The sequence below is a fragment of the Rutilus rutilus genome, assembly GCF_951802725.1.
Source record: "Rutilus rutilus genome assembly, chromosome: 12".
Taxonomy (NCBI): domain Eukaryota; kingdom Metazoa; phylum Chordata; class Actinopteri; order Cypriniformes; family Leuciscidae; genus Rutilus; species Rutilus rutilus.
The window spans coordinates 7,642,753-7,665,778 of record NC_140217.1 but is presented as its reverse complement, the minus strand read 5'-3'; the positions used below and the strand labels follow the sequence as shown (position 1 = coordinate 7,665,778).

General features: G+C 36.1%; 1 protein-coding gene across 1 annotated transcript; it reads right to left on the bottom strand.

The window, feature by feature from the left end:
• Positions 1–152: 152 nt before the first annotated feature.
• tspeara (thrombospondin-type laminin G domain and EAR repeats a) lies at positions 153–16,949 on the bottom strand. The gene is made up of 12 exons (XM_084426872.1): positions 16,312–16,949; positions 12,334–12,554; positions 10,860–11,086; positions 10,429–10,519; positions 10,162–10,318; positions 8,732–8,863; positions 7,768–8,000; positions 5,402–5,591; positions 4,255–4,487; positions 2,099–2,277; positions 1,909–2,010; positions 153–866 (listed from the first exon to the last, which is right to left on the bottom strand). Exons 1-12 carry the CDS (start codon positions 16,424–16,426, stop codon positions 713–715), a joined length of 2,034 nt encoding a protein of 677 aa, XP_084282998.1. The 5' UTR covers positions 16,427–16,949; the 3' UTR covers positions 153–712.
• Between the last annotated feature and the right edge of the window lie 6,077 nt (positions 16,950–23,026).

Below are 23,026 nucleotides of genomic sequence, written 5' to 3'. Positions count from 1 at the left end.
TTTTTGGGGTGGTTCATTTTGTTGCAATGTTTTGATATGCTCTTTTTCATTGTATATTTGTATGTGTAATAATGTGATATGTATAATAATACATTTCAATGTATAATAATCTCATACAAAGCCCAATGTAATATACATATTTGAAACTGAGAAACATGAGCATATAGTTTATTGATAAAATAAAATCAATTAATTGTAGTGCAAAGAACAAGAGGTCAAATACAAATATGAGACATATAAATAACATTATTTATTACACTATTTTACATGATTGATATAATCTTTAAAACATTGTATGGCACTTTCCACAACTGAGTGTACCCTACCCTATTCATGGAAAGTACTGTGTATTGTAAATAGAAGTTACTCAGAGTCTAAATGTTCTGCACCCTCATTTCACTTTCTGGATTTGAGGGATGTTCAATGTGCACAAATGTTCATTTCTTGAAACCGAATAGTCTTTGCTGAACCAAAATATAATTTTAAACTGACATGATTTTAGAACACGATTGAGATTCACCACTGAGTTTTTCCCTTGCATCTTGACAGTTTTTTTTTTTTTTATGCAGATGAGGTAGTTTTCAGGAAGTATCAAACTCCAGATTCCACCTCCTGCCAGCTTGATTGACTTCTCTGACATTAAAAAGTTTCCCATGAAAGTGTAATAGAAAACGATTAAATTCTATCAAAAGCTGAACCACCGTTTGTGCCCTCAGTGGATCCTCAGCTTGAAGACTTTGGAAAGAGGTGCTTTGGCACTGGAGTACATCAGGTATGAACCCTCTGCTGAGGTAAAGAACTCCCAGTCACTGCATCCTATAGTAGGTAACCGATGGACAGGGACAAAACCCTCATATCCCTGCCATCTGTCAGAGACAAAAACAACAAAAGTCAAAAAGACTACTAAAAAAATCTTCATTTATTGCAATAGTCTTTATACACTGTTAAAAAACAATGATCCTAAAAAAAGTGTGTTTTGCAGCAATGCTACAGAAGAAACATTTTTTGTTCCCCAAAAAACCTTTCAGGAAACAGTTTTTTAAGAATATTATTTCCAATATAAAGAACCTTTTGTGGAATGGAAATGTTCCATGGATGTTTAAGAGATTGTTCACCCAAAAAGGAAAACTCTATCATCAATTACTCACCCTCAGGTCGTTCCAAACCCTTTCGTTCATCTTCAGAACACAAATTAAGATCTTTTTGGTGAAATCTGTGAGATTTCTGTCCCTCCATTAACAGTTACGCAACTACCACTTTGACGCTTCAAAAAGTTCATAAAGAGATGGTAAAACTAATCCATGTGAATCGTGCCGTTTAGTCAAAATTTTCTGAGGAGACTCGATCACTTTATATGATGAACAGATTGAATTTAGGACTTTTATTCACATTTTACGCTCTCTTTATGAACTTTTTGAAGCATCAAATTGGTAGTTGCGTAACTGTCGATGGAGGGACAGAAATCTCTTAGATTTCATCAAAAAGATCTTCATTTGATAAGATATTTAACACAGTATAAAATGCTGGGTTGTTTTAACCCAATATTGGGTCAAATATGGACTAACCCAACATTGGGTTAAAAATGCAATTTAAAAATGGACAAACCCAGCCGTTGGGTTACATTTTTAATGTAACCAATGCAATTTGTCCATTTTTTAATTGCATTTTTGTCCATTTTTGATTTTGTCCAAAATGCAATTTGTCCATTTTTAAACTGCATTTTTTAACCCAACGTTGGGTTAGTCAATATTTGACCCAACATTGGGTTAAAACAACCCAGCATTTTTTAGAGTGACTAGTATCTCTAAACAGTAGCACAACCAACCGCAATGCCAATGTCTGAAGTACTGCAGCGTGCATAAATTGATCTAATGACATGTTTATGATGTTTACGTTTTAAATAATTACCTGTATATAACACTGTTCAAAGAGTAAGACGATCCGTCATAAGAGTTGGCTACAACTAAAAAGTGCTCATCTCCAAGCGAAAAGAATTCCCAGTCCACCGCACTGCCATACAAGAGGAAATAAAAGTCAAAAGATGTGAATTATGATTGACTCTCAACCCCCAAAAAATCTTTTATAGTTCAGGCTTTACCTGCATGTTACAATGTCTTGGAACTTGAGGAACATCTTGGTTGTCATATCAAGTTCATATATAGTTGAGTTGATGGTGTAGAGGCTTGGTCCTCTCTCACACAGCATGTGTCCATTGGCAACAGCGAGGAAGACTCTGTTTCCAATCTGAAACATTTCCCAGTCTGTAGCCCCAAATGTCTAGAGAAATTAAAGATACGTTGAAAAAAAAAGATAGATTGGGCTTGGTAGTAATAATAATAAGGGTGACACTTTACAATGAGGTCCCACCAGGGTACGTTTACATGTTTTTCCATTGTGTTTTTCGGTTATCAATCCCTGTTCACACGGATTAAAGTGAAAACGGTTAAAAACGCTGTATTATGCTGCCAGGCCAGTAGTTGGCGATGTCACTTTGTAAAGAAAAACTATGAGCCTATAGACTGAACACATAATACGCATGCGCATGACATCACTGTTTTCAAAAATGTGTGTTTTTGTAGTTTACACAGAGACACAGAAACAATTTATTTGTTACAGTATTTATTCATCTTTGTTAAAGTTAGTTAATAAAAATGCAACTGTTCATTGTTAGTTCATGTTAGCTCTTAATCTGGATTTGAAATGAACTACCGAAGGTAATGTAGCTACTAATGTTGTTAAATAATTTGAACAAATGGAACCTTATTGTAAAGTGTTACCAAAAAAGTTTTCCAAAGCACTGGAAAAGGCTGATATACGGCTTTTATTGTTATCTCTCAAAAAATAGGTTAAGGTAAAAGGCTGCCTACGCTATTTCTTATATCAAGTCGAGGTTAACCCTCCAAATGAATATAGATGCAGTCATGCATTAGTATTTCCATAAACTGATGCAAACACTTATCTGTATTCTTCATAAGTTAAAACCATTGTAGTGTCTGTTCCATTTTTGGGAAACACGGTCCTGCTGAATTGACACTGACTGCATCGATAACTTCACAAGATCCATATCACATTTATGACTTCAGTTTTGTTAGATGGTAAGATCTCAAGAATTTAATTATAGTGTAACATCATCTAAACGCTTGATATTAACAAAAAACTCTTCTTGTTCTTTATTCCCCTGTAAAACACATCTGCACACAGGGAAATTCCCATCTGAAACGGCTGACAACATCACAAGCGGTGAGTCTGCCTCGTTAAGTCTGTTGACATGTACATTGGATCAGTGATTTAGAGCGAATTCAACAGCGATTGAAAATGTTTAACACTTTTATAGTTTCGTGTGAAAGCAGCCATTACTTTTTCATCTGACTTCCGATTGCAAATTTTTGGTCATTTTTTTGTAAAGGGTGTTTTCCGAGATGCTATTTTTCATAGAAAGAAAGTGGATGGTGATTTATATTATCAAGCTCCAATTGGACTACTTTTATTCATTTTAAAGCTTGGTAGATTTTATATTTTGGAGCTTCGCCATTCACTTCCGTTGAATGGAAAAAGAGTAGCTCCAACATTGTGTCTAAGCTCTTCTGTTGGGTTTCATGGAAGAAGGAAAATAATATGGGACTATTATATATAATAATGACCCGAGACTGAGTAAATGACAAAATTGTTGGGTCAGCTGTTCCTTTAAGTGATATTTATCAGAAATCACCTTACCAATCCCAATACCCATGAACAGACTTTTTATATATCTCATGTTTGCAAAAAAGATGAATGTCTTTTTCCTATGACAATCATTATATGTTTAGTAAAATAAATTGCAGTGATGAATGAAAGTTTGTGACATCAAGATTTCAAGCAGTAAATCTCTTCGGGGTCTTTTACGGCGGTTAAAGCTTTAGTTCCCCCTATACTTAAACAACCCCAGCGATACCACAGACGCCCCGAGGAAATTCAGTGAGAACAGGTGTCAGGTAAATGTAAAATAACATGCTGCAGCTGGGAAACACCTACATGAGTCCTTCATGCAACTTTTTTTTATTTATGTCATGATTTTCCACTTCATTTCCACTTCATTTAACTCAGGATAGAAATGTACCTCATTCACATCAGTGTTTCCACTCAAAAGTAAACCACTTCTAAGTTTAAGAATGATCCAGTTTATTTGATCCAAGCCATCAGCAAGTATCAGGGCCTCACACACGTCCATCACACACATTTTGAAATCATAGGAAGCTATATGCTTCCTAAACTCACCCTTATAGTCTGAAAGAGCTGAAAGGCTCCACCAAGCCAGATATAGATTGATGAATCTGTTTGGGTGGAGATGCCATCAAATGCATTGGCCACTGCTAGGAAGTGGTAGGGCCCTACAGTGAAGAACTCCCAGTCATATGCTCCTGATGTCGAGATGGTCTGGTTCACCTCAAACGTCTTGGTGCCTGGGTTCCACTTATAAACGACACTGTTAATGTTGTGATTCCCGTTATCTAATAGGGATGACAGGTACATAATATAGGGGTTTAAGATAAAAGATAAAACTATTCTCACAAATGCCACCTATTTTAAGAGCAGTAACTGTAACAAAATGAAATGCTGAAACCATTTACTGAACTGAATGGCATGATGATGGGCATTCATCTTTTTTGGCTTGGGGTGAATTTAGCAGTATTTTAGGACAAAAGTTTGGATTAATTATGATTTTTTTTATTTGATATAAAAAAACAATAATATTGTGAAATATTATTACAATTTAAAATAACGGTTTTCTATTTGGATATATTTTAAAATGTACTTTATTCCTTTGATCGTAATGCTGAATTTTCATCATCATTACTCCAGTCTTCAGTGTCACATGATCCTTCAGAAATCATTCTAATATGCTGATTTGCTGCTCAAGAAACATTTCTTATTATTATCACTGTTGAAAACAGTTGTGCGGCTTCATATTTTTGTGGAAACCGTGATACACTGTAATTCAAAACTAGTATGATTACAAAAAAGAAAGAAACTAATGAATACTTTTATTCAGCAAGGATGCAATAATCAATTGATCAAAGATTCCTGAAAAAAACATTTATCACCGTTTTCACAAAATATTAATTTTGATAATGAGCACCAATAATTTGAGCATCAAATATTAGAATGATTTCTGAAGGATCATGTGACACTGAGGACTGGAGTAATGATGCCGAAAATGTAGCTTTGCCATCACAGGAATTTATAGAAAGTTATTTTAAATTGTACAATCATTTAATAATATTACTGTTTTTACAGTATTTTGGATCAAATAAAAGCCTTGGTGAGCATAAGAGACTCCAAACTTTTGACCGGTGATGTATGTACAAGTCTATTGATGATAATATCTCTTGATTCAGCCCCACCACACCATTATAGGACCAACCTGTTCGGTGATTGGCCACAGCCAAAAAAGCTTCATTATTAATATGGAAGGCTTCCCAGTCACGAGCGCTGTGCGTCTCCAGGGTCTGATATCTCACAAACTTCAGCCTCTTATTACTCCACCTATAGATCACAGACAGCTCTTGCTTTCCGTCCGCTGGGCCCACGGAGTTCGACACCGCCAAGAACATCTGGCACACATACAACACACACAGTGATAAATGAGCTTGATACAGACAAACAGAGATAAAGTTACACTTATCAGTCAGTCTGTCATTTGGCTATCACGATTCCAGCTCGCTAAATTTAGAACAGTGTGAAGATCAGGTGGTAGATATATACTGTATAATATAGCTTAGTATGAGTCATAATTTCATTCAGGCGAAGAGTTTAGTGATGATTTAACTGATACAAATACAGGCTCCATGATTTACAGTAATGATAATGATAGTTGTAAGGAGCTGCAGGTTTCAACAAAGAAGTTTTATTACTTCCTATTCTTTATAATTCAAGATCTGTGTGATATAATTAAGACTAAACATCTACACTGCAGACAGACAGATGTGTATAAATGATTCATTCAGGGAAGGGAAAGATCATCAGACAAAATTAATTTCTGTGATTGACTACACTGGTGATTTAAAGTTATTGCGTATGTTTGTACTGAGTGTAAGGAACACCACATCAAAACACATCTGTCTCCTGAAGCGCAGTGTAAAGTCTGTTCTCTGTGGATCTGTGCATGATTGAGTGGAAAACATTCAGGACACGCTTATGGTACTGAACGCTGTCTACTGTATCTCTGAATGAAGCTTCTCACTTCTCACCTGCCCCCCTTAACATTTCACCTCAGGCTTTTTCTGCCAGTAATTCTTTCCTAATGAAATGTCAATCACTGCTCTCTACAGCTGCACTGTACAACCTTTGCCTGCCCTGTTTACGCGCAGTACGCAATTTCTGAGAAACGAATTGGAATGAAAATATGAATAGTCTATTTTGATTTCATGGCGACTTTAAGATGTGTAAGCTTAATATTCAAATGAATTAGATTAGATTTTAAAATCAAAGTGTCGATTTTGAAAAAACTACTTTCATTGACACAGAGATTCAATTTCCTGTTTTGTAGTTTTAGCCTACCTAGCCTAGCCTAGCCTAGCCTAGTTTTGCATGTTGGTTAAACCATACTGTATTTTTAAGGTTTTTCAAATATTTATATTTGATATAAATTATTTATACTGCACATCATTATTATTATTATTTTTTTATTCATGTGCACTCATAATCTTTAATCAAAAACCTTCCCTCCCCCTCCAATAGACATCTGTCTTGGAGGAAGGTTGGACTATCCAACTGCCTCCATTTAGTTAGCAATGCCCAATTTTTACGATCCAATCAATTCCCGCAGGACGAAATCAAGTCCCGCCCAACATTTTCTCTCATTCCAAAAGCCGTTTACTTACTTTACTCACCGTTACTTGCTGCACTTGAAAGTTTTAGCCTTTTACAACATTATTATCGTGTGGGGGGAACGTATTACAACACGTTACAGAAGTAACTAGTTCAAGTTCAAGTAGCTTGTAAAGTAAAGCATTACTTTAAAATTTCTGAGTTACTTTTTCAAATAAGTAACGCAAGTTACTTTGTTTTCCCATTTAGTGACTGACAGCTCTCCTGTCTCCATATTGTGAGAAATCGGGAGTAAGTGCAGAGGCGTTGTGTGCGCTGTGTGAATATGATGCTTACTGTAGTTCTAGACTGGGAGCATGCATTTACTCATCTCATTCATTTGAACAAAAACAGATTAAGTATTACTCAAAATGAATAAATACAGTAAAAAAAAAAAAAGCAAACTTAGAATATTACACAAACATGCAATAATCAAATATGTTAAATAATATAAATATACTTTATGTATATAATCTCACTTGTCTTTATTAACCAATGTCTTTGCTGTTGACCTTCGATGATCAAAATCAACCAATCTAATAAGCAAAAATGTCTTCTCTTGCATCCTATTCTTCTGCAATTCAGAATGGCAGCACAGCTGAGAGGTTTGTCTGAGCTGCGCCCTCTACTGTACAGGCGTGAATTTGTATTTCGTTTAGTCTGAGGCTTATTTATTTAACTTTTGGTGTGAAAGGGCCTTTACATTTGCCAAAAATAGAACTTTTTTTTGTTATTAAAAAGCAAACAAGCAAGCCCAGCCCAGGTGAGAAAAAGTAATGCAAAAGTAATGTAACGCATTACTTTCCATAAAAAAAGTAACTAACACAATTAGTATCATTTTAGGGAGTAAAGCAATATTGTGATGCATTACTTTTAATGCATTTACTTTCCCCAACAATGATTGTTATTATATTTTCTCACCTTCCTCCCTATCGTGAATTGCTTCCATGCCTGGGCCTTAAAGGTGCTGATGTTCTGGTAGAGCTGGAATTGGCCATGGGTCCAGCGGTAGATGGCAGAGCCTGGTTTGGTGGCCCGATGAGCCATAGCAGCAAACATCCCAACAGAGGGGATCTGGAAAAGCTCGATGTCCTGAGTCTCTGAGGTGGTGTAGAGGTCCTGGTAATCATCTACATAGTCTAGTCTGTCTTTATCTGTAAATTAAAAGAACAGTACCAGGGTTTTGGTCATGGTGATCTTGATGTACCATGGTATTACCTTCTGATGCCATCTCCAATGCAACAGTACTTTTTCATAAAGGAACTGATCACTTATGAATAATACTAGGTTCTGGAGTTTATATAAATATTGCATTTTAATTGTAAATATGACATGATTTTGTAAATTAAATTGGCAAACTGTGGCTGCTTGATTATTTAAATCATCGCAAAAATGTAAACTGTATTATCGCACAGCTCTATATATAACGTATACAGTTGGATGTATATTATATCCAACTTTATTCACATACATACAACACACTCGGTTAAAGCGGAATATACTATAGCATATCTCAACTGCCAGATTTTTTTATTTTCATAGAAGAATGTAAACTATATTATCGGTCAGCTCTATGTAAGCATGTCCAACTTTATTCAAATACATACCGAATATCATGTAGGACTATTAATATTTGTAGCATATCTCAATTGCTTGTATTATCACAAAATGTAAGCTATATTATCGCCCAGCTTTAATCTACTATAAGGCATGAAGATATTAAGATATTATAAACATTTACATCAAGGTTATCTGTAAAGCTGTTTAGAAACAGTGTTTATTGTGAAAAGTGAGATATAAATAAATTTGACTTGACTTGTTAGGTCATAATCTTAAAGTTAAAATAAAATATTTTGTAAGTTAAAAAAACGTTATTTCTTCCTACCTTGCAGCATAGAGTGCCAGTATGCACCATCACATAGGAAGAGGCCCCTTTTAAGAGTGTCAAACCAGAGTTGTCCCTGCTCTGCCGCAGTGCATGCTGGTTTAGACCCCAGAGTCACACGGACCTCCGTCTCTGTGCATTGACGTGAGAATGCAAAAGTTCAAGTACACATACTGAACAAATACGCTTAAAGTAATATTTCTTTTTGAGTTACATTAAAATATATTGTAATTTGATGAAATCTGTGATTATTGGATTTGCACAATACATACGTTTTTGATGTGTCAATGAAATTGGATGACTATTTGTAATGGATCTACTTTATCAAAAGAATATGGATATGAAACAATAAACAAAATCTCTGCTATGTGATCATAGACGTAAAGTGCAAAACAATATGTCTCAGACTGTGAGGTTGTAAAAGTATTAACCAAGGTGTGTAATCAAGATCAAAGTTGCCATTAGCTAATTTAAATTGTCAATACAAATTATATAAACACAGTATTGTTTGTCATGCCCGAGATGTGTGCCAGCGTAAACCCCCTCGTCACCAGCACACACTCAATCACTGACAGCTCTCACTGCGAGCGGCATAACCTCTGTTTTCCTTTTCAGAGCGAAACAAGTGTCAGATGTTTAGTTTGGGATGATAACTCAATCTGACCATGGGCGATATGTCATCAGTGCCGTCTTTTGCACCATAGATCTGTTCTTTTCCTCAAAATGTTGTGCATGGCTCCAGTCATGATAAAATAATTTTTTTGTAATGGTTCATTGTAACTCTGTGTTAACATTGGCTATAATGATATGTTTAACCAGCCTATTTTCCATTAAGCATCTCAGTTTTAACTCTTATCATGCCCTTAATCATATATATATATATATATATATTTCTTCTGTGAAACACAGATATCCTTTTTTATACAATATAAAATACATTTAATAAAAACTAGGACCTGGGGATGTCAAGCTTCAAAAAAGTAGTTAAAGGATTAGTTCACTTCAAAATGAAAATTATGTCATCATTTACTCACCCTCAAGTTGTTTCAAACCTGTATAAATGCTGCAGAAAACAAAATAAGATATTTTGAAGAAAGTCGGTAGCCAGTTGATGGACCCCATTGATCTTCACAGTAGGGAAAAAAAAATACTATGGAAGACAATGGGGTCCATCAACTGTTCGGTTACCGACACTCTTCAAAATATCTTCTTTTGTGTTCAACAGAAGAAAGAAATTCATACAGGTCTGGAACAACTTGAGGGTAAATAAATGATGACAGAATTTACATTTTGACGTGAACTATTCCTTTAAGCATCCTTTAGTTAAGTCACTGTTCAGTGATAGCGACCTTTACAATTGTTTAAAATTGCTCCTTTTGCATGACATATTTAAAACCTTAAAATCATTTGAATTAAACATTTAGTTTTACCATATGGAGGGATCAGGACATCATTCATGTGGGAATTTACTGGCAAGTTTGACAGAATTGTAGGGACAGAAAGCTCAACCAGTGACGGATTGGAGGAGGGGCAAACACGTGACGTCGCGTCCGATCCAGGTACAAGGACAAGCTGGCGCAGTAAACCCTTAAGAAAGAAGACAGATCATCCTCTGACCAACAGGTATGTTTGTGTGTATGCTAATATATTTTACATTTTAAGCAATATAATTAGCAATATGAGAATACGAAGCTCACAGAGAACAGGCCTTTCCACTTCCTTCGACTTCCAATGTGGAACCTGGAGCCATCGGTGCTGAGATCAGAGGGAAATGGCTGTTTATGGACCCTGGAACCCATCAGTGGAAGTACATTACTCACAGGACTCAACTTTGAACTGCAACATTATGTTTTGTTTCTGAATCTCTTATATTTTATGGTTAGAAGGATCCCACCCCTAGAAATAACAAATGTCAGGCGCTTTAATGTTCTAAATGCCACCCATACACTTAATTTGCAGCTAATTGCTCAAGAATTCATTGCAATAATTGTGCACATTTTGGACAAGAAATCATATTTTAATCGTATAAATTGTCCAAATTTTTTACTTTGAGGTCATCTAAATGCTTAAATCTTGTAGTGAATACCTAAAAGGTAATAGGGTCTTTCTACTGCCGTTACAGACTCACAGTTCCAGTGGGATGCCGCAGTCCAGGGTGAGGGTGGCATGGTGGCCACTGATAGCTAATACCATGCTGTGCCAGTGGTTGTCCGCCAGGCGGATTCTTTTAAAGCTGAGACGTTCCCTCCCCATTGAGCCCCGATAGATGAGATGGACTTTGTCTTTAGAGAAACGCAGGCCGAGCAGGAGTTGATTGACATCTTCCTTCACCACAGCAAACAAGTACTCATTCTTCTGGAAGACAGAAGATAAAGTAAGGACAGTCAGGTTTAGGTTGTCATTCATTTGGGTCAATTTTATATCATAACCATTAGTTATACCTTCTTTCTGACCCTTGCAGTTTTTTTAATGGTTTTTTTTGGTTAAATGCCTGAAATAAGGTTTGTGGTTGATACAAGTGTAAGATATTTTCACATTTTATTCTACAACTTGTGAAGCTTTCACTTGTCCTGAAAAAAAGGGGCTAAGGGTACGTTTACACAACAACGATGTACTTTTTGTTTTTCGTGTATAGACAACAACGTTATCAAAATGAACCTCTTTCATGCGGATCAGTGAAAAGGTTTAAAAACGCTGTATTATGCTGCCAGGCCAGTAGTTGGCGATGTCACTTTGTAAAGAAACACTATGCTCCTATAGACAGAACGCATAATAAGCATGTGCATAATGTCACCGCTTTCACAAATTTGCATTTTTGCAGTTTACACAGAGACAATAATGGTATCGTTTTCAAAAACTTGCACTTTGAAACCGTTTATATACTGTCTATGTTATTGTTTGAAACCCATTTTCAAAAGTTCAGGTCCCCAATACGATGTTGTCGTGTATATGAACGGTCAAAACATATAAAACGTTTTCAGCTTAGTTGAAAACAGTGTCGTGAAACGGCACCTCAATGGGACTATAGAGGTTGTCGGTGACATTAAACATTATCACGGTGAACAGGAAAACTCATCTACTCACTAGTCCGCTTTTACTGACTCGTTGTGTTTATAAGCGCTATATCTATAAAAATGAAAATAAAACTACTCTACTCATGGTAAATGTTTTTTAAATAAAGGCTGAAATAGTTGTCGAAAGCTTAATGATGGTGACATTGAAGTCATGCGACCGTGGTGTAGTCTGTTTGTAGCCTATGTTTAGCTTTTTGCTTCTGGCTATTGCATTTAGGCTTAAAAAGTCATACAATTTTGGTTAATTTGTCAAGATTATCATGATGAATAAAACTTCAAACTCAATATTGAGTTTGAAGTAACTCAATAAAACTCAATAAAAAATGAAAGAATCATAACTTTTTCGGTCACAGAGCTTATTTTCTGCAATAATCCAAAAGCCAGTGGAAAAATCCTACTGTTTTTTTTTTTTTGAGGGAACCAGAGTGATGCTAACTTCGGGGACTTTCTATTATGATTAAGCTGGGCATGAGCATTTCTGGACACAAGCAGTTCTGGCATTAAATGTCTATGTCAGTATAAGCTTACCTTCACACTGGCTTGAGGCACTTTCAGAGTGGCCACTATGGAGAATTCTGCAGGGAAGTGAACACAGTTAATAAAGAGCTGAGAAGATGGAAAGGTTAGTGCCTGCGTAGGTTTGAAGAGCTGGACTCCACGAGCACCTCCCTCCTGCACCATACGGACCCCAGCCAGAGCCTCTCCGTTATGGGGCAGCACCCGAGACAGCAGGTCCACTGGATGGAGATCTGTAGAGGAAGAGGGCAAAGATTAAAGACAGAAGTTGAGGAAACAAGTAGAAACAAGTTTTGGTTGATTAGCATGGTCTAGTTAACCCCTGCTGGTTAATGCTGTAACTACACCCTGTGGGATCATTCAATAGGCAACATTCTTTCTTTCTTTCTTTATAGGGACCTTAAAGATGACCTATTATGCCCTTTTACAAAGTCTTAATTTTGTTTATGGGCTCTACTAGAATAGGTTTTCATGCTTGAATGTTAAAAAAATGTTACACTGTTGAAGCGCCTCTCTTCCCAGTCTGTCAGTAACACTCTTTTTAGTTTCTGTATCTATGAAACCCCTCCTTTCAAAAAGCACAATGTGCTCTGATTGGTCAGCTGGAACAATGTGTTGTGATTGGTCAAAAGCTTCAAGCGTGATTCGGTAAACTCACACCCCTTCGCCTAACGGCGAGTTACAGCACACTAATAACGCAACTCAGCCAGGCCTTGTTCCCTTTTTTGTGTATACCTTGGGTGGGAATAATTTAAATGAGGAATATTGTAATGTGTACGTTCCCAGAAGAAAACTGAAGACATTTCAGGGAGTTTGGAAACAGTGCTCACTGATATAGAGAATAACTCCCTTTGGTGTGGACTTGGAGTGGAGTATGCTTTGTAACTTGCTAGTTGCTAGTCAAGGGTTTGGGTGTGTTCTTGTGATGCCATTCAGAAATGTCGGGACGTAATTTTTCCTGTGGTGGTAATTATGACTGATTTTCCAGGTGATTGGTACAAAAACTTCTGCAGTATGGCCAGAACTGAGCTCCATGAGTGAAGATGGGAGCAAGCAGGTTGCATAGTTCCAATGCTGTCCACGCCAGCCAAATAACTGTCATTGAGAATGGGATAGATTTCTAATGGATAAGGAATGCTACTTTCTATTAAGTTTGATAATCAGTAAGTGTCCGAAATTGTTCGTTTTGACCAGTATAGTTGTATCATTAAAAACCAGGAAACAAATATCTTTTTGTGAAATGGCATGCTTGAAAAGTGTGCTTGTGCCTTGTGCTATATATTATACTTTAAAGTCGGCACAAATACTAAGTTGTGATAGTCTTTTCTTTCCTGTTGTGATGTACTGTATATCTGAGTGAAAAGGCTTCTCGTACAAGAAAAAATGTGATCTCATGTGACAGGATAAGAATAAGAATTGTTCATTTTGGCCTTGTTCAGGCAATTAAGATGCGTTTTGGTCAATCGGATCACAAGTGGACCGTGGACGATGCTAAATATAGTTGTAAACAGGGTCTAAAACGTTTTGAGCTTGTCCACTTTCATCCACTTCCAGAGGTGTCGAAAACGCATTCAACTGGATTGCTTTCGTGGTGCAAACGCTCATGTGGTCGAATGAGTTCGAACAGCCACAAAAGACCGTCTACTCTCCGCCTACAGACCTAACGCATAAACATTATGGGAAGTGCGCTAGTCAAGCGAGATTTAAACTTTGTTGGCTGAAGACCCAAGTTTGCTTTGAAGAGGAAAAACGTACACACACTCTCCGCATTTGTCCTGGTCTTGTGACTGTCAGAGCAGAAACGAAAGCTAAAGTTCTCCGTATTTTTTTCCGTCGTCTCCGGGGGCGTTCATATGTAAATTACGCAAGCTGATTTTGTCCATTAGATCGAAAGATCTGAAAAAATCCATACATTTACCCACCCATACACCCTCCCCTTGAAGAAATCAGGACAGAAGTGATTGAAAAATGAAAAAGGACAATAAAGATGGATTGAAACACCAGGTGTAAACGGGAATGTGTCTCCCTCGTCTACTTGTTGAGCAAAACAAATCTTAATACATTACCAGGTGTAAACAGGGCCTTTGATTTTGTGACTTTAAAATAAATAACATTTTGTTTTATACATTGCTATTTAATGCAATGAAATCCATACATGTGGCTTGAGAATCTGAATACTTGGCGGCCTATGCATTTTTGCATCTGCGGATGGGAATAGCTCTTGATATAGTTCATTAACTAAAGTATGCAAATTGCCTTCCATGCAAAATATACAGAGGTAGGGCAGACAGACTATTATACCAGCTCTCCCTGGTTCACAGAATTTACAAAACCCTGAACTTTGATTTACTGTCATTCATACATGGTTTAAAAACTTTTAAATACGTCTCAAGTAATGTTTTTATTAGCAGCCCAAGTCTATGACTTCATATGCCCTTTGTTTTCCTTAATAGTATACATAGTCTTAATCTAAATATGCAAAGTGACATGAGCATATGCATTTAATGACAGCATACATGAACTTGCAACTGATACTCTTGGATACTGCATGCTTCTTACTCAATGTTCAAACTACAAGTAAATGTTTAGGAGGGCAGCCGATGCACAGAAACGATATGCTTCAAATGAAGATACACACTGATGACAAAGAGATGTTATAGATGTTCAGTGACAGAACTGCAATTCCCTAAACATTCCCAGCATTCTTTGGTTCATCCACATTATTGTGGTATTTACAGCTTCTGTAATAACAGTCCTTTAGCAGAGCTCATTGCCCTAATTATGGACCATTTAGATGGTGTGCTCTTGACGTACAAAAGCAATATTTTAAAATACCACTTAAGGAATTTACTTTGGTAACTTTCTAGTAAACTCTTTTTTTTTTATATTAGCATTTTTCATTTTCTCATTTCTTTTGCATTGGTATCTAATGTAATTGCCTCCGTGGTATGAAAATTGGGGAATTTAAGCCCGAGGGATGTCGCCGGGATTGGGAAGAGTTTACATTTTTCCATTGTAGAGACCAAGCTGGCAACAACATGGCAATATCCCCAGCCTTCTGAATGCATTTGTGTGGCTGTGTGTTACGTCTTCACATTTATTTCTTCTATTAAGTGACATTGTGGTGGTCAGCATGACACATTACCATGTTTTTCAGTGTCATTTTCAAGTTTGTCAGTGAAAACATGCTTGAGATGCAAAATGAGACATTGCAACACAATCTCATTTTACGTTTTGGCGAATTGGTGGCTAATTTGGACTCGCAGTCGTAGATTTTTGTATGATCTGCTTTCATCCCAGTGGCAGTTATGTTTAGGGGTGAGGTTAGGGGAGGACCTTTATGCTTACTTTTGTCTAAAAATCATTTAAAAAAAATTGTACAATTCAAATTCATACAAAACTGTCACCTCTTTTCCTGTGAGATTGGGTTGGACGTGATGTGTGAGAAAAATCTGCCTTTTTGCATGTCATTTCCAATCAAGTTGTAATTTCGTAATTATAGGAAAAGTGTAATTAAATAAATAACATTCAAGCTATGAAGTTAATCAAAGCAAGGGCAAAGGAGTATGACATTTTTATTTAAAAATAAATCATTCCCATCATTGTTTTCACCACAAATATGCTAGAATTACATGAATGGCATTTGTTGGTTCAGACACTTAAAAAATGGCAATAAGGACAGAATTCTTCTATGACGACACACACACACACACATATATATATACACATATATATAAGATTTCATATATATATATAAAACAAAAATGCCCCTAGTTATACACACAATAAACATTCAGGACCATTCAGTCTCATTCAAGACCTTTACAATCTGGACCTGATCTAATCTGAAGAATTTTATTACAGAGGAAGACACTTTTATCTTGGTGCCTGCTGATAAACAGCTTGTAGCACGAGGACACAAAGACTAGTTCATGATAAATAAACATTATTCAACTAGTGCATTGAAACAATTTACAGCATGAATCTCACCTGTACAGGGTTTCCATGGCACGACGGTCACACTTTCTGTCAGTGGTAGAAGCAGCAGACACCACTGCAGTGCAAGTAGCCATAATGAAGGCACCAAGTTGTGATGTCCTTCCATTAGATAGTTGATTTGCTGATAAAAATGTTCTTACAAACTTTTGATTGGCCAAAAAAAAAAAAGTCCAAATATGAACTTCAGGATGGTCCAAAGTTATCCGCTGGTCAAGATGCCTTTAGGTCCTGTATTCTTTGTTCCCTGAACTGTCCAGAATGGAGTATGTCCCTCATTGTGTAATTTTGATTAAAGAATCAGCTCAACACCAGTGAACATGAGCTACTTAATAAAGTTGTTTTAAAAATTCACAATGTACGAAGAGCAAACACTGGGTATAATTTCTCGATACACACTAAGTTAAAATACATGTTCTTCCCAAGAAAGTCCTTCCTCATCCACTTAAATGCTAATCATTAACAAGCAGTTTAAAAGCCAAAATATTTCTGAAAGTTGTAATCAAAGTCCTGAAAATCCACAAGCTTCTCTTTTTCCCCGTTGCTCAGGTGCGTAGAGGCGATCAGAAAGCAGCTAATTCACCTGTCACCTGCAGGGTCAGATGAGCATGTTAACAGATCAGAATTACAACTGAGAGCTCAAGGGGCAAAAGTGGTGTATTTAGCGAGACATTCAAATGAAACCATGTCAACATGAGAGGAGGGGCTCAGAAGGAGGTACAGAGGCTGAGAGAAAGGCAGACAGAAAGAGAGAGAGATTTCCTGCTGTCCTAATCTCAGCATTTCATTGCTTCATAACCCCCTCCTCCCTCCCTCTCTCTTTCTGTTTTATTTTCTTCCTCTGGGTGGAGTCCCTCTTGGTGTCCTGATTTGGTTCAGTCTCACTTGGTAATTGTTTTATTTTTAGTTTTTTTGCTGTCCTTTACTGATCTGTAGTCGAAATTCTCCTTAACAACATGAATGTGTACATTGAGAAAAGCACTCTTGATCTTCATTGTTCAGTATTTTTAAACAAGATAAATGATTTGAAGTGCAATAAGTTAAAAAGTCTTAAAGTCCCCCTGTAGTCAGTGGTGGCCTTAAGCATCTGGGGGCCCGTTTCAATAACTAATATGGGGCCCTACACACATAAAACATAAACATAATAGTGCAGAAAAAAAAAAGGATTCCTGTTGGTTTGCATCAATGGTATATTATTTTATTACGTGCACTTTCAGCTTCATGAACAGGCAGCTCAACATAGAAATAATCCAACCTTACTTGATAAAAACTCACAATTGCGAGTTTACATCTCGCAATTCTGACTTTATTTCTCAGAATTGTGAGATATAAAGTCAGAATTGCGTGAAATAAAGTCAGAATTGCGTGTTATAAAGTCAGAATTGCGAGATATAAAGTCAAAATTGCGTGTTATAAAGTCAGAATTGCGAGATATAAAGTCAGAATTGCGTGTTATAAAGTCAGAATTCTGACTTTTTTTCTCGCAATTGCGACTTTATATCACGCAATTCTGACTTTATAACACGCAATTGTGAGTTTATATCTCGCAATTCTGACATCTTTTCTCAGAATTGTGAGATATAAACTCAGAATTGTGAGATATAAAGTTTTTTTTTTTTACCTCGGAATAGTTTATATCTCACAATTCTGACTTTATAACACGCAATTGCGACTTTATATCGTGCAATTCTGACTTTATATCTCCCAATTGCGACTTTATTTCTCAGAATTGCGACTTTATATCTCGCAATTGCGACTTTATTTCCCAGAATTGCGACTTTATAACACGCAATTCTGACTTTATATCTCGCAATTGCGACTTTATTTCTCACAATTCTGACTTGATATATCGCAATTGTGAGAAAAAAAGTCAGAATTGTGAGATAAAAAGTCGCAATTATTATTATTTATTTATTATTCATTGGCGGAAACAAGCTTCCATATGAAGGGATGAGGTGATGACTCCGAGATAGAGAACATGGCCTTTTATTTCACAACAAAAAATAAAACTAAAAACTACCCCATGGGGGAAACAGGTGAATAAGGCAAGACTGGACAAGGTAAACAGCATCAGGCAGAGCAGGACAAGAACGGTAAATAACGACATCGAACTGGCACAGGACTGAAAACACAAGGAAGAATAAATAGGGAAAGAAATCAGGAGGGTAACAAGGTAGAGCAGGTGGAGCAAATAAACCAAAAATTAGGTGACAAGAAGGGCAGGGTTAAGACAATAGAAGAGCATATGGCACATAGAAACAAACATGACAAGCCATGATGAACGAAAGTCTTATGGGTTTGGAATGGCATGAGGGAATGAGATATCCCTTTAAGATGAATGAATTAAAAGTCAAAATTATGGTGCGTTCAAGTCATGTTCAACTCCACCAAAACATTGTACTTACAAGTTGGAAAACTGGAGTCCCGAATTTCCGAGTTGGGGGCATCAGTAAGAAAAATGGCAGTATGTAAAAAAAAAAAAAAAAAATTAATGTTTACAATATTTTACTAATTTGCATGAACAAAATACGATAATATTGTACAATTACAATAGCATATATAACGATTTACCACATAAATTGAATAACAACATAAAAAAGCAAAAACACACCTGATGCACATTCTTTATTCATCATTTTGCAGAATTAAAGTAAGGTTTTATTTTACTATACTTCGAAAAAATTTAATTATCACTCAGAATTACGATGTTGTGATGGCATTCATGTGCATTCAACTCATTATTTCCGACATGACTTGAATGTACCATTAGCCAGTACGCAGAGGTGGACAGTAACAAAGTACATTTACTTGAGTACTGTACTTAAGTACACTTTTTGAGTATCTGTACTTTACTTGAGTATGATTATTTCTGGAAACTTTTTACTTTAACTTCACTACATCTGAAAGACAAATATCATACTTTTTACTCCACTACATTTCTGTCAAGGTCCTCGAGTAGAAAGTAGTAACGTCAGTCAGGGAATGATTTTGGTTGCATTTTGGTTGGAAATGAAAGTCAGGTTGACGTCCGAACACGGCTGATGTTGGTTTCTGACGTCAACACGATTTTCATTTTCAACCACAATTCAACGTCTGTCCAATGTTGGAGATTAACATCAATCTGGCGTTGGATTCTGACATCAACCTGATTTTCATTTTCAACGTTGGGTTTGGTCTTCTAAATGCGAATTTTGTCATTGTTTTGGTGCACACTAGCTTATAGATAACAGTAAGGCTAACATATTCAAAGCCAAAAAACTTTAAATAGGGCACTCTTTGAGGGAAGAGCCATTTGGGTGTCCAAAACCATTGTGGACGTTATTGAGTGCACTTATTCAATCTCGCATTCAATCCCACTACTGGAACTGTGTTCTAGAAATAAATGTGATATTGATATGAGGGCAGGCATAGATTCAGAGGCATAAGGTACTGTAAGTATTACACACAACAATGCAACAATAATAAAACAATGCATTGACATTTACTTTTGATACTTAAGTACTTCTGTACTTTTACTTAAGTAAAAATCGGTCTTTACAACTTTTACTTGAAACGGAGTAATATTTGACCAGTAGTATCTGTACTTTCACTCAAGTAAGGAAGTTGTGTACTTTGTCCACCTCTGCCAGTACGCAACATAAACAGAAAGTCAAAACGTTAAATAGTTGCATTTTCTCATAAGAATTGGATTAGTTTTTATATTAGTTAAGTCCAGACTGCTTAAAAAATATTCCCCACCTCTCCTCAACAAGCTGCACGATTCGAGGAATCACTCCTGTCCGTGGCTGTTAACGTTACACCCCAGTGTAGTTTTCCCAGACATTTTTGTTTTGGATGATTTGTTTTTCTCTCACTCTCGGCCTCTCCCTCTTCTGGTACTTTTTGGGATGTACAACCCATTAATGGCTAAATGATGTGGGTTTGACTAATTAGTGAGTCAGGTATTATGTTACAGTCAACTGCTAGAGTTCTTTAGCACACATTCTACCTTACCTACACACGACTACATTCATCTTTTAGCAGTAGCATAGATGGTATAGGATAAGGTGTGCAGTAAACGCTAATAGCCTTGCCTGCTTGGCTAAATATCGGTAAATATGAGCAAATATGGCAAAGCTTGCCTTAGCAATCTATACCAAAGCACAACAAACCACTCAAGACAAAACATACATGATCACTCACTAGAATAGCAGGTTTGCTAATAGTTTGTGAGCTAATCAAAACAACATCTGAGGCTAAAGACCAGCATGCAGTTCACCTGACCCCACTTCACCTTTGTCGCTTAAAGTCTTTTTCACATCAAAGCCAGCAGAAAAGAAGGAACATTAGAGATGTTAAAAGGGGAGGAACACAGCAATTGAAATTCTTTTGGAAGTAGAACAACGGCCTTTGACAAACAGTTCATGTGTAATATGTAGTGGATATTAAAGAGCTGTGCTACTAGTTCATGAACTCTTGACAGAATCCCGCTTTCCTAACCTGTATATTTCTAGGAGATAATGAAATTTTAATCCCATTAGAGGAAAGCGGTCTATAACAGACTTCCAAGACAGCCCTTTATCATAAAATGGTGCTTTGGGTTTCCATACTTCAACTTGTGTTGCTTCATAGTTTTGATGACTTTAATATTTAAAAAGTGGAAAAAAGGGCTTTAACCATTACAAGTCCACCGTTTTATAGTTTTAAAAGTTATATTTTTAACTTTACATTATTAATGGACAAATTGTCCCACCCAATAATTGATATTTGACAATATTTGACAAAAGTTTTTAACTAGCCTATACATTTTTACATTTTTGATGGCTTGTCGCACCCAATATTTGATATTTGACAAGAAGTTTTAAAAGTTCAATTTTGACCTTTATGTTTTGACATTTTTTAAATATTGAGATGGCTAATAAAAAAGAGGCATTTTACCATTCTCAGAAACCATGCACAAAAACTTCAGAGTGGCTCTTCAATTTTTAATGGTGACAGGGTGCGAAATATGATGGAATAATAGTCAAATGACAAACTACTTGACTTTATTTGGTCAAATTTCACCATTTTGAATTTAAAATATAGGCTCTTATTTGTGTGATTCATGTAATTCATAACTGAATGCGAAGAGACAAGAAGTATTTTTCCGGTTTGCATTTTCAACATAGGCATTCGAATAACGGGCGTTTACATGACACCGTTTCAACTAAAAATGAAAAACTTTGTATGCATTTTGAATGTTCATGTACACGACAACAGCGTTTTGGGGGCCTGAAAATGCAAGCTTCTGAAAACGGGGTTTTAAAGTGCAAGTTTTTGAAAACAATACCTTTTTCAACTCTGTGTAAACTACAAAAACATGAATTTGTGAAAACTGTGACATCATGCGCATTATGTGTTCAATATATAGGCGCATGCTAGTTTTTCTTTACAAAGTGACATTGCCAACTGCTGGCCTAGCATGCATAATACAGAGTTTTTAATAGTTTTTGCGGATCCATGTGAACGGGATCATTTTGATAATGTTGTCGTCCAGTACATTTAAAAATACAAATATTTGCAAAGAGTTCAAAATGATTACTTTACAAAAATTATTCTTGTGCTACTGTTTTTCTTTCTCTTCCCTAAATCTATTCAAATCTTTTTTTTAATTGAATTCCTTTAAATAAAAAGACAATTACCATTGGGGTATTTTTAAACCAAACAACCATCCAACCCAATGTTTAAGATATAGTTACAGCCTTGGAAAGAAGTATTAATAAAGAATAAAGAATAAAGAATAAGTAGGTGCGTTCTTTTGAAGTGTACATAAAACTTCACAAAAACATCTTGTGAACCAAATACGGAATCAAATGTAAACAAGTCATTACAAATTAACCAAAGCTCTGTTGGTTTATGCAGGTCAACCTTGACGTCAGTCTCAGGGTTGGGTGAACAACAAACTGGACTTTAGTGAACCTGTTTCAGATTAAATTGTTCAGGAGTGGTGTAACACATGATGGAGAGAGAAGGGAGTGATAGAGAGAGGTGTGTGTCATGTTAGTTCTTCTTTGAAAGATGTTGTGGTCTTCCGTTTGACCCTGGGGCTGAGCTGTGCTTTGAATCAGCACTGTGTGTGAAGTATCAGACATGTTTAGACAGGGAAACTCATCCCCTAACTGCAGGGTTTCGTCTCCCATTGATGAGATTCCAGAAGAGATGGACGCAGTCTTGCTCTTATGAATTTGAAGATGTTCAACGAGTTTGATTACAAGTCTATATGATTGTGGACAACAGAGGGGGGTAAAAAGACTAAATAATGAATATAATTGTGCACAGATATTTATTTATCTGATAAAAGATAAATATTTATTTGATAAAAGAAGTTAATAAATGCAAATAGAAATGCAAGGAACATTTCTTATTATCAATGTTGAATATACTTTCCTGATTTAATTTTTTTCTGGAAACCATGATACACCCCCACTCAAAAGTTTGGGATAGTTAAGATAAAATAGAACTTATTACATATTTTTATTGATCAAGGACACATTAAATTGATCAAAAGTGACAGTATATACATTTATGATGTTACAAAAGGTTTCTATTTTAAATAAACGCTGTTCTCTCGAACTTTATTCATCCAAACTATTAATATTCAAATAGAAAACAAGTTATTTTAAATTGTAATAACATTTCACAATATTGTTTTTACTTTATTTTTGATCTTTTGAACTTCTTTCAAAACATT

Bases quoted from the DNA above. Each gene is read 5' to 3' on its own strand.
- tspeara (XM_084426872.1), bottom strand. From the start codon at position 16,426: ATGGAAGGACATCACAACTTGGTGCCTTCATTATGGCTACTTGCACTG. The intron at 12,555-16,311 runs GTGAGATTCATG...CTTCCTCTACAG, and splicing joins GCCATGGAAACCCTGTACAG to ATCTCCATCCAGTGGACCTG. The intron at 867-1,908 runs GTAATTATTTAA...TGTCTCTGACAG, and splicing joins TTGAACAGTGTTATATACAG to ATGGCAGGGATATGAGGGTT.